Raw genomic sequence first — 15107 nt, 5'->3', positions numbered from 1 at the left:
GGGAACCACTTCAGTACCTTGAATTGGCTTCACGAGGCAACTCGTTCTCTATCCAGTCAACATGTCATCTGCGTACCAGAATTGTGTGAGGATGGGGAAATTTTTGTACTCGGGCAAATTGAGACGAGCCAGATTATACTGCGAACTTGCATGCATAAGCATGGGAAGGCTGGAATGGAACAGCGGGCGTACGACTGGGGTGATTGACCAATATAGAGAATCATCCCAGGTAGGCTCGGTTAGTGTCGAGACTAGAAGAACCCAAAATACACAGCTTTGCTGGATCCAGGTTCGCAGTAGATTGCTTGGAGCAATTTTTCAACATCATCTATCTCTTGCAACTCATCATGCTTGCCGAGGAAACAATACTGGGCCCAAGGAAACAGCAGACATCCCTCCTCCGATCTTTGCCCCATTCCGTCCCTTGCAGCAGCCTTCTCCACTATGCAATGATGATCTGTTTGTCTCCACACCTGCATGGTACGACCTGCGTCCGCATTCGACATGGCTCCCCTTTTTCGCAGCCGCTTGAGCTATCAGCTTGGGTGTGGCCACTCGTCGTGTCATGGGTGAGCCCTGATACCAACGAATCCCAAGGCAAGACTCCAAGGAAACATGAATTTGGTAAAGGCAACCCAAAATGCCACCTGTAATACCGAAGTACAGGTGAACGAGTAAGGGTTATTTGACTGGAGATTGATAGGAGCCTAGTAATCCGCCCTTGGTTTCGCATTCCCTGAAATTCCCCGATTGCCTAGCGGCGCACCTTGTCCCGTCCCGGATCGCTATCCGGGTTAAGAATGGCCGTGAGAGCACATGTGCATGTCGCCTGCCATGGGATTACCTTTAAGTCCCGCCTACTCCAAGCACCAGAAGGCCGTTTCTAGAAGAAATCCATCTTTCGCTAGTCGAGAGTGTTCGGCACAGGCACAATGGTCAAAATGCTCTGGACAGCAGCATTGTTCTTGCTCCCTTTTACGGTTGACGCCGGAGGCAAGCTCCAGGCCAGAGCTGTCGATGTCTCGACCCCTACGCTACCGGATCGGAAGCCCTTTGGCTTTGCCTCCCTGGTGACTGGCGGTGGTGCTTCAACTGATAACAACACGTACGTTGTTGAAAACATGATGGACTTCCGCACCGCCTTGAAATTGACTACACCGCGAACCATCTACGTCAAAGGCGAACTCAAGGGCAGCCAAATCAACGAGACCACCAATGGCAACTGCCAGTTCTACATCGACTCGAGCCGGGTGCCCGAGTACAACTTCACTCTGTATATCATGGCCATGAACGAGACATACACAGATGCGGTCAAAGCTGCTGAGGCTGCGGGCGAAGAGTTTGAGGGCAGGAACGCGACGGAGTATCTCAACCTGCTGAACAGGCAGAATGTAAGCCAAGAGTTTAACAGCCCAGTAATATCGAGCGCCCTATTGACAATATTCCCCAGGGTTGGAGGGGTCAAGCACAAAATGTACAGAAAAGCTGGGAGTCAATAGATGCACAGGGCGATGTGACACTGATAGGTTGGGACTCGGATGCCTATCTCAACGGCGTGAGCCTCAACTTCAACGACCAGTCCAACATCATCATCCGAAATCTCCGCATCTCACCACCTCAGGACTGCTTCCCGGCCCCAGAGACCTACCCGTCGAGTTGGAACGCTCGGTACGATGCCATATCTTTCGTGACCACCACCAACGCTTGGCTGGATGGCAACATCCTGGAAGATGGACCGGAGCCTGTTGCTCCTGAGCCGTTTGTCTGGGGCTGGCAGGTCGACCGCTTTGACGGGCTGTTCGACGTTGAAGATGGCTCGGATAACATCACATTCAGCCACAACATAATCGCAAACCACCACAAGAGCCTCCTTTGGGGCGGTGGTGAGAAGGAGGGTTCTCGGGATATTGGGAAGATGAAATTCACCGTCTTTGGTAATCACTTTGTCAACTCGATGAGCCGGAATCCCTTGGTCCGATTCGGCACTGTGTACATTGCCAACAACGTTTTCTCGAACTACAACAACAAGGCGCCTCTCTATAACAACACAGCAACCCAGAAGCGCGCCGCCTATACCCCTGATTTCCAGTACAACGTCGGCCTCTACAACATGTCATCGGTGCTGATGTCAGGCAACTACTTCGACCAGACGGGGCAGTTCCCAGACGACGAGTCAAAAATCTTCACCTTCAGCGATCTCGCAACACCTGAGAGCCCCGCAACTCTCTGCTCCCCGCCAGACCTCTCCGCCGAGGAGATCGCCGCCTATCCCGGGCTGAAAAGCCTGGCAGGCCCTGCCAGCCAGCTTAATGGCAAGGATGTCAACCTGACAGAGAACGTCGCTGAGAAGTTCACCTACTACCTGAGCACCAAGACCGACTCCGTAGAGGGTGGGCTGGTCCAGAGCTGCGCCAAGTTTAGCGAGCAGGCTATGCCTCGCTCGTTTGACTCGGGCGCGGACGTCTTTGCCTACGTGAAAGAGAATGCTGGACAGCTTGGAAGGAATACGCCGTAATATGGGAGATTTATACATGCGTGGAGCAAATGTTGCAAGTTTCCTAGGAGGAGCACCGTATTGTTCTCGACCAGGCCCACCAGCTTTTCATTCGATGTAAATAGAAAACCTTGTATATAAGGCAAGACCGTTGCCTCCCCACATAAATTGATATCTGTGAAAATGAAACTCGACCAACTCCCTCAATCCAAGTCACTGACGATGGAATCTAGTGAGCCAGCTTTGCCATAGATTTACTTTGCGATGGTTGAAAAGTACACAGCAGCACATCACGATGCGCAATAAACAGTCTCGACTCGGTCCTTGACACCGCTCTTCTACTTTAGCATGTCCTAGCCTAGTATATTGCCTGTCTCAGGCATCAATCATTTTGTAGTGACATTGAGCAGAATTCTACCTTTCGCCGGCGATATTGGTAACGCTTTCACCAAAGCTGGCCGGCGACCAGAAGGACAGGTGCGCAACTGCCCTGTTGGGTGAAGAAAGACAAGACCCAGCTGCCACATGCCTGTGAACTGATTCCCGGGAAGGAAGGGTCTTGTCAGCCAATGCCACACCAAAAATATTGTGGATCCTCCACCCTCGACTGCTTTCCTTTCGTTTCCTTTCTCTTCCCTCTCCTTTCTGGATCCCTCACGCGACGGCATCGCGAATTTGTAGGTGGCATTCCGGGCCAACCATTTTGTTTTCATTGTTACTTTTAATAACTGCTCTGAGTTTCTTTGCTCGACCTTGCGGTAAGATTACCTTTGAAATCATCATGCACGCGACCATCACCCTCGTCTACCTCTCACCCCTCTCTTCTCGTCACCTCAAGGGTTTGGCTGGCGACTGTTTCTTTGTCGATTGAACTTCGCCTCTACAAATTTCTTCGCCTATGTAATGTTCGCGAATCCATTCAAGCAGTTCGATCTCATGCGAACCCAACTCAATCGCTTGCTTATAGATTGTTCTAGCCACACTGCCCACCCCTGAGAAGACAAAGCACGAGCGAGAGAAGATCAATCATAAATACAGGAAGCCCGAGTGAGTGCCGCACGAGATCAAATTCACATATCATGTCACCAACACCGTTTTCCAATCCTGCGTTGACCTTTTCTCCACTGACACTCCTTGTAATATACTAACACAATAGAAAGTGTGGCCGGCAACAAGAAGAAGGAGATCACAGCCCATCTGCGCCGGCAGGCCGAGCGAGGCAGCAAGAACAGCAGCAGCAACAACAATAACAACAACAATAATAACAGCAGCAACAACAGCAACGACAACACCAACAGCGACGACAGTGACAGTGACAGCGACAGCAACAGCAACAGCAAAAACGTCGTGAATTAGTCGCCGACGCGGAGTGGGTGGCCGCGAGGTCACCACCTACGTCCTCATGGGCGGCGGCCCCAACGCAAGTCTCTTTTCAATTTGTTCTGGTCATTGTTCCATCCTACTTCCACCCTGAATTCCTCCGCCGGCGGTACATATGTCTAACCGATATACAGACCGCACAGCTCTCCCTCCTTCGTGGAGGAGAATGTATCGTCGCGCCTCCCCGGTCGGTTGTGGCCTCTCCCAGCCTGGCCGGAAAGTTCATTCTCCCAGGTGGCACTACTCTCCCAGACGGGATGCTGGTCTCCGGCGGCCTCACCACCTTTCTTCCAGGCGGCACTGTAGTGCAAACAAACCTCTGTCCCAACCAGAGTGCCCTGGTCCAGTTGGACCAACAAAAAGTTCCCTCCCGGGGGCATTGAGCTCCCAGGCGGCATTACTCTCCCAGGCGGCATTACTCTCCCAGGCGGCATTACTATCCTTGGCGGCACCACTATCCTAGGTGGCAGTACTCTGTTTGTCAATTTCACTCTCCCCAAGGAATTGGTGCTCCCAGAAGGCTGCTCTGTACCCATGGGCTCAAACTCTAGTTTTACCCCAATGCTTTCTTCTCTGTCTCCCGCTGTCTCCGTCCTTTTCTTGTTCTTCTTTTTTTTTTATAAAAAAAGAAAAAAGGGTAATACAGTGAACTGTTTGCTGTGTAATCATGCTCTGAATGGTGATATGTGGTGATGTGCTACGGATGGTCCTTGAACGCAAAAAAACTTGCATACAAACTCGAAAGAGATCTTTCGGATAGCGCAGCCGGAAACGAAAAGCTATACAGTTTTCTCTTTCCCTGACCGATAAATCCAGCGCGTTGCCCTCGTGTCCACCGTCATCCCGCGCAGCAAACTTTAGAAGGATACTTCAGTAGCCAATGGGAGATGTTTGGGCCAATAGAAACAGATGACAGATGCGCTCGACTAAGAGGGCCTCTCGAAGCTGGTAGGCGAAGCGATGCAGAGCAGCCTAGATTTCCGGGGTCGTCGATAGACGAGCTCCGGAGCTTGCCTCTCGCACTAGGAGCTTCGATGGGCGTCGCGCATCCTCCACTGCGCATGTCGACGCTGAAATTGCTGCTAGGGCCAGGTTTCAGTCACCTGGACTCTGTCGCTGCTGGCGTTGTTGTCACTCGAGAGTATTAGCGGGCGTCGAGTTTTGCTCTCGTGAAGGCTATTCTATAGGAAGTTATTCTATAGGTGATTGCTATATACTACTTTGTCCCACTTAGAAATTCTATGGTAGTTTACCCCACAGTGAGCTTCCTAAAGGAAATCATCCTAGAGCTATTTATCCCATACAAGGCTTTCCCACCGAGTGTTATCGTCTAGTAGGCCTCCTCACAGCAGATTGTCCCACGACATGGTATCCCATTTTAGATTACTCCATAGCCTACATATTCTTACTGCCACCTTCACATTAGAAAGAGTATTATTGCATTTGAAAAATATACAAATAGTATTGCACAGGCTGTAACGACTTACTTGTCACATACCGACTGAACGGGAAAGAATAAAAAACGTTTTAATAAAGCCGGACTCTCTGTTGACTCGGACAGCACGATGCCGCCCCCACTCCGGCGACATTTCAATCCGCAAGCTACAGGGGTGGTGGTATCACGAGTCCTGCTTCCCCCATCTGTGCTTTAAATCGAGCGGCCACGGGGATTGGATAGTTGCGGCGCCTACCGCGGGCTGAGCTGCTGCTGCCTGTGGCACTGTCGTTTGGGATGTAGAGTCAGGCCAATAAGATCCTGTGTGCATATGCAGTTGGTTCAGCCTCCCATATGCAGGATGGTGGAACTGGGCAGTGCTGCAGGCCCTCTGCCCCGGCACGTCGGCAAACCTGCAAAGTTCACTCAAATTGGACCTTATCGCTGGGAGGATGTGGATTAGATGGATGATCAGTGAGGCACGAAGCGCATCAGATGGTGCAGGTTGGCGCTGAGCTGCCTCGTGGAGTATTTGTCCAATGTAACACTCAGCCCAGAATAGGCACGAAGCCTTGACACCACCGTTCATGTGCGATACAACGTTCCAACATCAAAAGGTCTCGATTTCCCTGCCAGTTCCTAGTTCATAACTCTATTCACAGTCTACCGCAAACGTAAACAGCTCACTGATACATTTTTCTCCTTCTTTAAATCCTAGGAGACGTACACGAGCACGATATCCCTGTCTTTAACCCTTTCTTAATTTTCTCTATAGTCATGACGCGTCAAGTGAGCCCACAGAAGCCCCAAGTGCCTCGACAGTGACAAGTAGCTAATTTTGCTGATGTTGGACTAGATACTTTCAGTCAGGTCAATCAGGTCAAGATTGTTTCGGTCTTCGTCTCCGCACAATGGAGATATTACTCAATCAGATGGCGCCCTTGGGGTCCTTGACTCTCAAGGGAATGATGCCGAAGAAAATGCAAGCGCCAATGAAGCAGCCTGGGAAGATGTCCACACCATTGACAACAGAAGCTATGACACGCCCGTCGCATCGATAGAGAGAAGTCCGAGCCCGGCGTTCACCTTCGCAGCCGATCACACAGCCGCCCAGAGCACCTCGATCGTCTCTGCTCCCAAATCCGCGACTTCTAATCAGCCGACACTGACAGGTTGCCATAATTCCACCCACGAATCCACCTCCAGCTTTACATCTACGCATCAGTCACTAACGCCTACCGTATCTATCTCGCCTCCTCCCCAAACCAATCCCACGGCGATGTGGAACACCTCGGTACATGAGTCCACGAGAACAAACCTCACACCTGGCCTGCAACGCCTTGGACTCTCAGGCAAACAAGCTTCCGCAGAGCCCATACCAGGACTGAATATGACTGAGGTTGGTGCTGCACTTGACGAACTGGACACCAACACAAACGATTTCAACCCAGGGCCACGGGTCAACGAGACGCTTGCTGTAAAACCACGCAGATCGTCACGAAGAAGGTCGACACCGAGGCCAGAAACAGTGATTCATCGGGTTGAGGACGAAGAGCCACCGAGTGATGAATTCAACCATCCGGTCTTTCAGCAGCGCTTAGCAGACACAAGAAAGGCTCTGGTTGACTTGACCGATGTTCTCTCCAGCAATTCCATCCACCTCGAGCCTGATTCCACAATGAAGGGACTCCATGAGCGCGCAAAGATGTTGAGCCGCTTTCAGCCGCTGTCGACAAGGACTGTAGGCTTCGTTGGTGACTCTGGTGTCGGGAAAAGTAGCCTTCTCAACTCCCTCCTGGATCACCGAGGTTTAGCACGAACAACGAATAACGGCGCTGCATGCACTTGTGTTGTGACCGAATACCATCATCATGGGGAAGATTGTTTCATCATTGAAGTGGATAAGTTCAGCAGTGAGGAAATCCACGACCAGCTGGCCGAGTTACTAGTTTCCTACAGGACTTTCCATCTTCACAACGGAGTTCTGGATCGAGAGGAACATAAATACCTCGAAGAGAGAGCAAATATTGCGGCAGACACATTTCGAACAATGTTCCGCGGCATCCTGGGGGATGAATCCTGGCTTCTCAAAGAATCACAGGAAGTCATCCTAGAGCAATTCCAAACATGGGTATCAAGTGCCAATGCACTTCAGTCGCGAGACAGACAGGTGGTCACGTCACTGGAAGATTGCTCCTCATTGCTCATGCAATTGACTTCAGAGGTCCCTGCAGCAAGCGCACCTGCAACTTGGCCATATATCCGAAAGATCAGAGTCTATCTCAAAGCGCACATTCTCAGCAAAGGCTTGGTCTTGGTGGATCTTCCTGGCCTTCGTGATCTGAATTCGGCCCGGCGCAATATCACAGAGCGATATATACTGAAGTGCCACGAGATATTTGCAGTATGCAACATTGGTCGGGCTACCACGGATGTTGGTGTTTTGAGTGTTTTCAACCTGGCACGAGAAGCTGGGCTTGCACACGTTGGCATTGTCTGCACAAAGTCAGATGACATCAATTTCGATGAGATAAAGAACGATTGGCAGAACAAGCAAGCGGATGTAATCAAGAAGCTGAGGAGATCGCTCAGTTCCATCGATGAAAAATTGGAGGAGGTTGATGAGGAGCTGATGACCTTCCAAGGTCTATCGAGTATCGATTTGGATACTCAGGAAGAGCTGTTGAAATTGCTTAGCGACAAGCGGGAGCTTAAGAGGCAACGAAATACCGCCAAGTACAATTTGCATGAATACGCTGTCAAAACACGCAACGCCCACGTCATGAAAGGACTTTCGGAGAAATATCTAGACCCGACAACAGAAAAACCTCCTCGAGTATTCTGCGTCAGCAATACTATGTATTGGGAAATGCGCAAGGAAGAAAGGTCCGAGGCCGAACCCTTTCTCAATCTGTCTGGGATCATAGCAATACGGAAGCACAGCATCGCTATGGTAGCAGCAAGCCAGCTGCGGATATCCAAAAACTTCTTGAGCCATGATGTGCCGGCTCTACTGAGTGAGATCGAGCTCTGGGTTCAGTCCGGGGCGGGAAGCACTTCAGCCGAGGAGAAAGAAGCTGCTAGGAAAGCTCTCGATAGCATCGAAGCGCAACTTTTCCAGGTTGTCAATTGAAGACTCTAGATGCGGAGCAAGCAGTTTGATACTAATTGGTAGTAGAATCTCGTTTCCGAGACATCTCCTTTGAGTACTGTCGGATCTTGCCTGAAAAGCTATTTCCGGGACCATATTTGGAGAGGTATGAGCGACCCGCGTACTTTTGATCCCAGAAAGATATATTGAATTAATTTCTAGGCCGGCAGACCACTAAATGGACTGAGAGATCCACCGACGCCTGTGACGAATGGTCTACAGTGGGTATTCATCCATCCATACTCAGTTTCATGTACTTGACTAAGTGAAGGCAGTGGCATCACAGTATGTTGGTTGTATCAAGGCTTGAAGGGTCAAGTCGCAGCTCTGACCATTCACAGGCACTTACGCTGCGTTTTGTCGTGCTATGGGCGATCACAGCACAGCAGCGGTCGGTTACCGTAACTGGAACAAGGAGGCCATGTCTGCTATGGTTTCCGACGTGAAGGATTCTTGGAAGAACTTGCAAGCAAAGTTCCAAGATCAGTGGGATGATGTCGATCAGTTCATCAGCGATTCCTGGGACGAGGCCATCTGTTTTCTAGGTGGGTGCTAACAGTGGTCATTTGGAAATTCAATGGCTCACAAATGAAACACGCAGATACGGAATGGCCAAGTTCCAACGTTTCGGAGAGCGAAATACGCAAGGCCATACATTTTCGCAGACACTTGCTCATTACCGGAATAGAGGAGGTTTTTGGCACGCACGACAGAAACTTGTCGTGAGTATCCGGGACGATTATTTCCACACGCTTTGAAATGTTAACAACATGCAGGACGCTGGGAACTGATGCACTCACTTGTATAAACAGCTCGTTCTTTGGGAAGGTCATGTGCAAGGTTTATGTGGAAGCTGCGAATGAACGCGGTCGGTTAGACGTCCATCATTGACATCGTCCGCTTACTAACGTTCGTACAATAGATCGTGGATCTGACAAACGACGCAAAGCTATCGTCGCCCGTACTTTGACGAACGAGGAGATATTCAAAACCGTGATTGAGCAATTTAGAAACGGCCTCCAGCAGCACGCGAACAAATTGCAGGAGGAACTAGACGGGGTCGTGTCGGAACAACTTGACGCTCTCCGAGGGACTCTGGACATCGTCAGGCGGGAGAATGTTGCCGAGGAAAGCGAAAGGGACCCAAATTTTCGCAGGCGCGTGGCTGATGAGGTTGCAAAGATTCGTGGAATGATGAGTGATTAGGGTGTTGTCAGCCTCTTCAACAACAGGCCAGACTTTGTTTCATATTTCCGATACTCAGGTATGAACTTGGTGGCCCGGTGGACAGGACGCCCTTGGGACCTTTGTCGAAATAGGAAGTGTTGTTTGCGTGTGGCAACCAAGATTCATCTACCCCCTCAAGGTTTCTCTCATATCACACTATTTATTCTACTGAATGAAGCTATGCACGACTCTCGACAGTCCACCACGAGTACGAGGCGGCCTCTCAACCGCAAGAATCTCATCGAGACTTTCTTCATATCGATATTTCGCACAAACCGTACCCAATGGTTCTGGCAGTGATGCCCAAGTTGACCGAAATATAGCGCGAAATACGGGAATGCCATCGAATGACAATCAACAGACTTCAGTGTAAATGATGACACGAGAGGCGGAAACTTATGTCGGCTAATATTCAACCGCAGGCGCATTTATATCTTTGGCAGTTCAGGGACACTTTTTCCCAGTCCCAGCCACAGATCAAAACGCGAAATAACCCGTTCTTAACTACTACCCTACCATGCGAACCACCACGACCACTATCCAAAGCGCGCCGGCTGCTTAAGAAGCCAAGTCAGAAGAGCGCCTCGATCAAATCGCCATACCATACCAAGGGCCCCGTCTCACCTCTGTCCCTGATGACCTTGTTATCCCAGGCATATTCGATATAGAATGAGACGAACGCCTGTGGGTTCCGCAGGCACCCGAGGTGTGGTTCCGCTCGCTTCTTTTTTCTGTGTCCGGTGGTCCGGCATCCTCTCTCGCCACCGCCACGCCGGCGCCGTCCATGCGACAGTCCTCAAGGGCCGCTGGCACTATCTCGAACATCCGTGGTGGACGACTGAGTGTGGCTACGCATACGAGCCGCCAGGCGATATCCACAACCTCGAGGTTCCAGATGGTGTCAAGAAACTAATTACTATGTTTCACATAATGGGGGTATACATCTACGTCGATCCGAAAGGTGTCCCTGTTGGAGTTCAGGACGTGTCCAGCAAGTTTGAGTGGTCGAGGAGGCATTACGAGGATGTTGGCCTGGACGGCAATTTTGCCGATGAGTTTGTGCGCTGAGTAAAAGAATTATGTGAAACAAGAAAAACATTTGATTCCTCTTCTCGTGGACTTGTTATGTCGTCTAACCTACTAAGTCGCCTCAAATTCGCCTTTGCTGTGGTGTGCACTAGGGTTGAAGTCGGCAATTCAAGTGGCACCCTGGAAAGCCAACCATACTCTACGAACTCAGAAATTTGCTCTTCATGCCTGATGAAAGTAGTTATCGTTCATAGATGCGGTTTCTCTGTAAGTATAACTTATTTTTATGAGAATATCGAGACATGAATTCATCCAGACTTCCCTAAGACTCAGTTACTCCTGCTTGCTGTGCCGCCCAGTTTATCCTGTACGGCACCGCCTATGCTTCCCTCTGTGGTGAATTGCTTGCCGATAGCACCCTCCTTGTCGAGCGGACCACCAATTTTCTGTGCCGTGCCTCCGATCGCGCCGTCCTCTGTACGCTCAGGCATTAGTACCTAGGTCTGGCAAGTATCTCACGGGGAAGAAAGTAATTACCAGTGAACTGCTTGCCAACTGCGCCATCGGCATCAAAGACCTTGGGCTTGTCCTGGCCTAGGTGGGCGTTGGCTGGTGTCTGGACACTTCCAGACATGCCTCCGCTGCCAGTTTGCTTCATTGTGTATTTCTCGGACATTTTGACGTATTATGATGTAGTTGCTGTGGTTGAAGGGGTAGTTTGATTGACAGAGATTAAGGTTTTAGAACTCTGATACTATAGATGATTTAAAACCTAGATTTATATATGCGATGTACAAACAGGAGTTGCTGTCAGTGAGCAATGACGACAGCCACGCGAATGACCCGTTGATATTGGTGAGAGACTGATGAGGTCATGGTGACAGTGGCCGGCATGTGGGTAACCTCTGCGGCGCACCACTGTCGATCAGCCTCAAAGGGCTTAGGGAGCCTGAGAATGCAGCTAATCTTCTTAGTCTAGTCCAGTTTCGCCCGTAGTTATCGACTAGATTACGTTGACACTTTCAGGGTCCAGGCGCACATAACAGGAGCCTGCAGCTTAATCAAACAATGTCCAGGCACTGTTATTGTCGTCGCCTTTGTCGGTATGCAGAATTGTTTGGAGTGGGAGCTCTTAGTACAAATGAGCTTAAGCTCGGGTATTCGCTTCCTGAACACAGTATCTTGTGATAGGTTAGTCAAAGAAATAGAGAGCTACAGGATCGCCAGCCATAGGGCAACGTGTTATAGAATACTCTCCTTTGGGATAACCTCTTTTAGGATAACCTCCTTGGGGATAATCTCCTTTAGTATAACCTTCTTTGGGATAAACCCTTGTATAGTAATTTCCTGTGGGATGACCTTCTATCCGAGGAAGTAAGGGAGTAAGTCACAAGGGGCTTAGCAATGTCGTTATTCCTTTGTTTAATCAATCTCTGGATGTGGTGGTGTTGTTCTCATGGCGTATGTAATGCTATAAAAGTCAAGATCTAGGAAGACTTCGAATTATGTTCAGGACTTGATGGCGCGCTTGCCCATAAGTGTATCATTCCTGATCCTGGTACATGGGGGCACTGGATGGCTTCGAGTTTATGAACTAGCCACTCAGCACGTAAAATCCTATAACAAGGTTTGTATTCCAGTCAAGACTGACTGATCATGCGATCAGAGGCAGATGTGATGTTCCCAGCAGGAATTTCCGCGGAAACCTCCGCGGATGGCTTTCTGAAACCGTGACTACCATGCCAGACACCTTACGACAGGGGCTTTTGAAGTGCATCCACATATCTAAGAAAAGAATAAGCGTCGATCAAGACACAGAGCCTTTTGATGTTCGGTGTCGGGTACCAAGGTTGAGCTTCAGATGATGCTATGATAGGATAAAGTGTGGTGGACTATACCGTCGCACCAAGGTCATGATAAAATTGCAGTCAACGAAATGCTCTCGTATCTATTGAACCAATCGTGGTGATCTCTTTCCAGTCCAGGTGCAACGTACAGGTTCCATCGGTGCCCAGAGGTAGGTGACTAATACGATTCACGCCCCAGGCCTTTACGCGGCTCGCCTACCCAGTATGCGATACAGCCCTTGGCCGTGCCAGGGCACTCGCATCTCGTGTCTCTCTGTGGAAAATTTCGACGTTTATTTCACCTCACTTCTGAGAGAGTCACCCGATTAATGATTGACTTGCTAGGTTGGATTATTTGCGCCATGCAATCCTGATTTGTGCTATTTATGGCGCAAGGAGACCTTTGGCATTATCGCGAAAAGAACTTACTGTTGACCAGATTTTGTTCCTCTCTTCAAACACACGAGGCAGAACTGCTGGTAGTACGAGTTGCTAATACAAGTAAAAATGACCATTTAGTGAGGTTCTAGAACCCATGACTTCCACTGCTTATGCCCTGTCTCGTAGCACCCCTTAGCTCCTTCAAACATGCCCCCTGGCATGAAAGAAATGTGGGACAGACCCAACACGAGCCACCGGAGGTTTATAACAATCCGGAAAGCCTAGAACGTCGCGACCTCCAACAGCGACTCGCGCGCGACTATGCGCTTCTATACTCCTTTGTGGGGTGGCCTGGGTTTTGAGCTCATGATCCACGCCATAAGCTTAACTCAAGAATCCACATCTATCTTGGCACTTCTGCCATCATTTTTAGATGACGCATATCCAAGGACGGTGCATACTGATTTTGAATTGTCGGCTGCGGATGTGTAACATAGACGCAGAGCCATGAGCAAGCTCACCTAAACCAAACCATTGGTGTTCGAATATAAACGTGCAGCAGAGACGGGTATTCATTTAAGTCGCACGTCAAAGACTACTGAGGCAGTGAAATTTATTACGGTAGTAGGCGCCGAGCAGACTTGGAAGGCGTCAAAAGGCTGCTGCATTCGTAGCCCGCCGGCGCGGTGATCAAACAAGCCAAAGGCCAACTCTAATTCCCGCCACAAAACCTGCCTCGCGCAAGGCTTGGCAGTAACAACGTGATCGTAGCAGCCCGCTAGAAGCAGTGTTCCCACCAGGGCATGGTTGTCAGAGCATGGGTGTAGCCTGGTCCCCTCGGTGCTACGATCTGTTTTGAAGATCGGTAGGTGGGAGCATTGCGCCCCGTACCCTGTTTCATAGCGGCCGTCTTTATGATCTTGGCAGGGCTGTCTCAACGACAAACTTGGGGTGGCATATGCGTGATGTGATACACGACCAGACGAACAAGTCTTATGACATAGGGGGCAAAGGGACTCTAGAAGGTTGGCATAGGCCAGGCTTACAGCTTAAAAGGGCTCACAGAACCCTCTAACTTTACGGCGTTATGATCATCGCCCTGCATCCTTTCCGTCTACCTTCAAGCCTAAAGTAATCCTCCTTATTCACTTCTTACCAGCTGGAACTGGCCATTAGTCTTACCTAATTCTTCGAAAAAGACTTCCTAAACAAAACCTAAAATGCGTTTCTCAACCGTCCTCCTCCTCATCAGCACCGCCGCCGCAGCAACGCTGCCACTCAGTGTCCGGCAAGCCACCAATGCGAACACCAAGTCAGCCAAGACGGGCCTGACAGACCAGGAGGCGCTCGACATCTTCAACACGCTCGACACGGAGGACGAGAATGCGCCGGGCTCCGTCAACGGCAACGGCCTGCGCAACCCCATTGACGGCCTCAGCGCAGGCGAGACCACCGACGTCGTGCGCCAGGGCCTGGCCGAGTTCCGCGAGCAGAACGGCATCGCCGAGAGCAGTGATGATGAGGCGGATGACGCCCTTCCTGAGGGGGCTGATGATCAGGAGTAAGGGGGTGTTGTCGCGATCTCTTGGAATCGAAGTTTGCTTGCGGTGACACTGGGTGGAGAGGGAGAGGGGAGGGCATTTGATGAGAAGGAAGCTTAGCACTTTATCATTTCTTTTTAATCATTCCATGTTGTAATGGATGACATTGACTTGAACTCACCCTACCGTCCCAACTCAGTTCGTGACTGCTTGAGAATTGAATATTAAGATGCATGCCAGATCCTCTTGCTGGCGATGAGATCACTTACATTTCAAAAGAATCACTACAGGTAAAGGATATGAGACCACCAGAAGACAATAGAATGCCACAGAGGTATTACCTTCGCTTTAAGAGCTGGCGACGAAAACACCAAGTAAACATTGAAAGCTACCTTTTCTCAGTTATCACGCTGTCGTATTAGAAAAAGACGCCATACACAAAACGCTGTCCAACTCAACTTTTCATCCAAACTGGGTCAGAAGCATGAGCAAGGTGCTCCGAAAGTCTCAACCCATCAGAAACATCAGAAACATAATCCCAAGCATACGCTAATCTTCCACACCTGAACATCGAACGAAAGGATGGATGCATCTGATACAATCTGGCATCCAAGTAATCCCA

The 15107-nt window shown here is 49.9% G+C and overlaps 6 protein-coding genes across 6 annotated transcripts; 5 read left to right on the top strand and 1 right to left on the bottom strand.

Moving 5' to 3' along the window:
- Positions 1-932: 932 nt before the first annotated feature.
- Positions 933-2515, top strand: J7T55_007955 (uncharacterized protein; the record flags this gene model as incomplete). The annotated part of the gene is made up of 2 exons (XM_053131101.1): positions 933-1391; positions 1451-2515. 2 exons carry the CDS (start codon positions 933-935, stop codon positions 2513-2515), a joined length of 1524 nt encoding a protein of 507 aa, XP_052990791.1.
- A 162-nt stretch (positions 2516-2677) lies between these two features.
- J7T55_007954 (uncharacterized protein) lies at positions 2678-4257 on the top strand (the record flags this gene model as incomplete). The annotated part of the gene is made up of 6 exons (XM_053131100.1): positions 2678-2726; positions 2905-2971; positions 3333-3399; positions 3462-3541; positions 3655-3800; positions 3851-4257. 6 exons carry the CDS (start codon positions 2678-2680, stop codon positions 4255-4257), a joined length of 816 nt encoding a protein of 271 aa, XP_052990790.1.
- A 1829-nt stretch (positions 4258-6086) lies between these two features.
- On the top strand, positions 6087-9666 carry J7T55_007953 (uncharacterized protein; the record flags this gene model as incomplete). The annotated part of the gene is made up of 7 exons (XM_053131099.1): positions 6087-6098; positions 6166-8433; positions 8488-8566; positions 8802-9005; positions 9062-9182; positions 9273-9328; positions 9383-9666. 7 exons carry the CDS (start codon positions 6087-6089, stop codon positions 9664-9666), a joined length of 3024 nt encoding a protein of 1007 aa, XP_052990789.1.
- A 690-nt stretch (positions 9667-10356) lies between these two features.
- Positions 10357-10755, top strand: J7T55_007952 (uncharacterized protein; the record flags this gene model as incomplete). The annotated part of the gene is made up of 1 exon (XM_053131098.1): positions 10357-10755. The coding sequence occupies one exon, from the start codon at positions 10357-10359 to the stop codon at positions 10753-10755; it is 399 nt and encodes a 132-aa protein (XP_052990788.1).
- A 290-nt stretch (positions 10756-11045) lies between these two features.
- Positions 11046-11392, bottom strand: J7T55_007951 (uncharacterized protein; the record flags this gene model as incomplete). Its single annotated transcript, XM_053131097.1, has 2 exons — positions 11046-11191; positions 11254-11392. The coding sequence occupies 2 exons, from the start codon at positions 11390-11392 to the stop codon at positions 11046-11048; spliced, it is 285 nt and encodes a 94-aa protein (XP_052990787.1).
- A 2772-nt stretch (positions 11393-14164) lies between these two features.
- J7T55_007950 (uncharacterized protein) lies at positions 14165-14509 on the top strand (the record flags this gene model as incomplete). The annotated part of the gene is made up of 1 exon (XM_053131096.1): positions 14165-14509. The coding sequence occupies one exon, from the start codon at positions 14165-14167 to the stop codon at positions 14507-14509; it is 345 nt and encodes a 114-aa protein (XP_052990786.1).
- Positions 14510-15107: the final 598 nt, after the last annotated feature.

The sequence above is a fragment of the Diaporthe amygdali genome, assembly GCF_026229845.1.
Source record: "Diaporthe amygdali strain CAA958 chromosome Unknown NODE_25_length_736740_cov_64_583793, whole genome shotgun sequence".
Taxonomy (NCBI): domain Eukaryota; kingdom Fungi; phylum Ascomycota; class Sordariomycetes; order Diaporthales; family Diaporthaceae; genus Diaporthe; species Diaporthe amygdali.
Note: the sequence above shows the minus strand (reverse complement) of the source record. Positions and strands in the feature narration are given on the sequence as shown.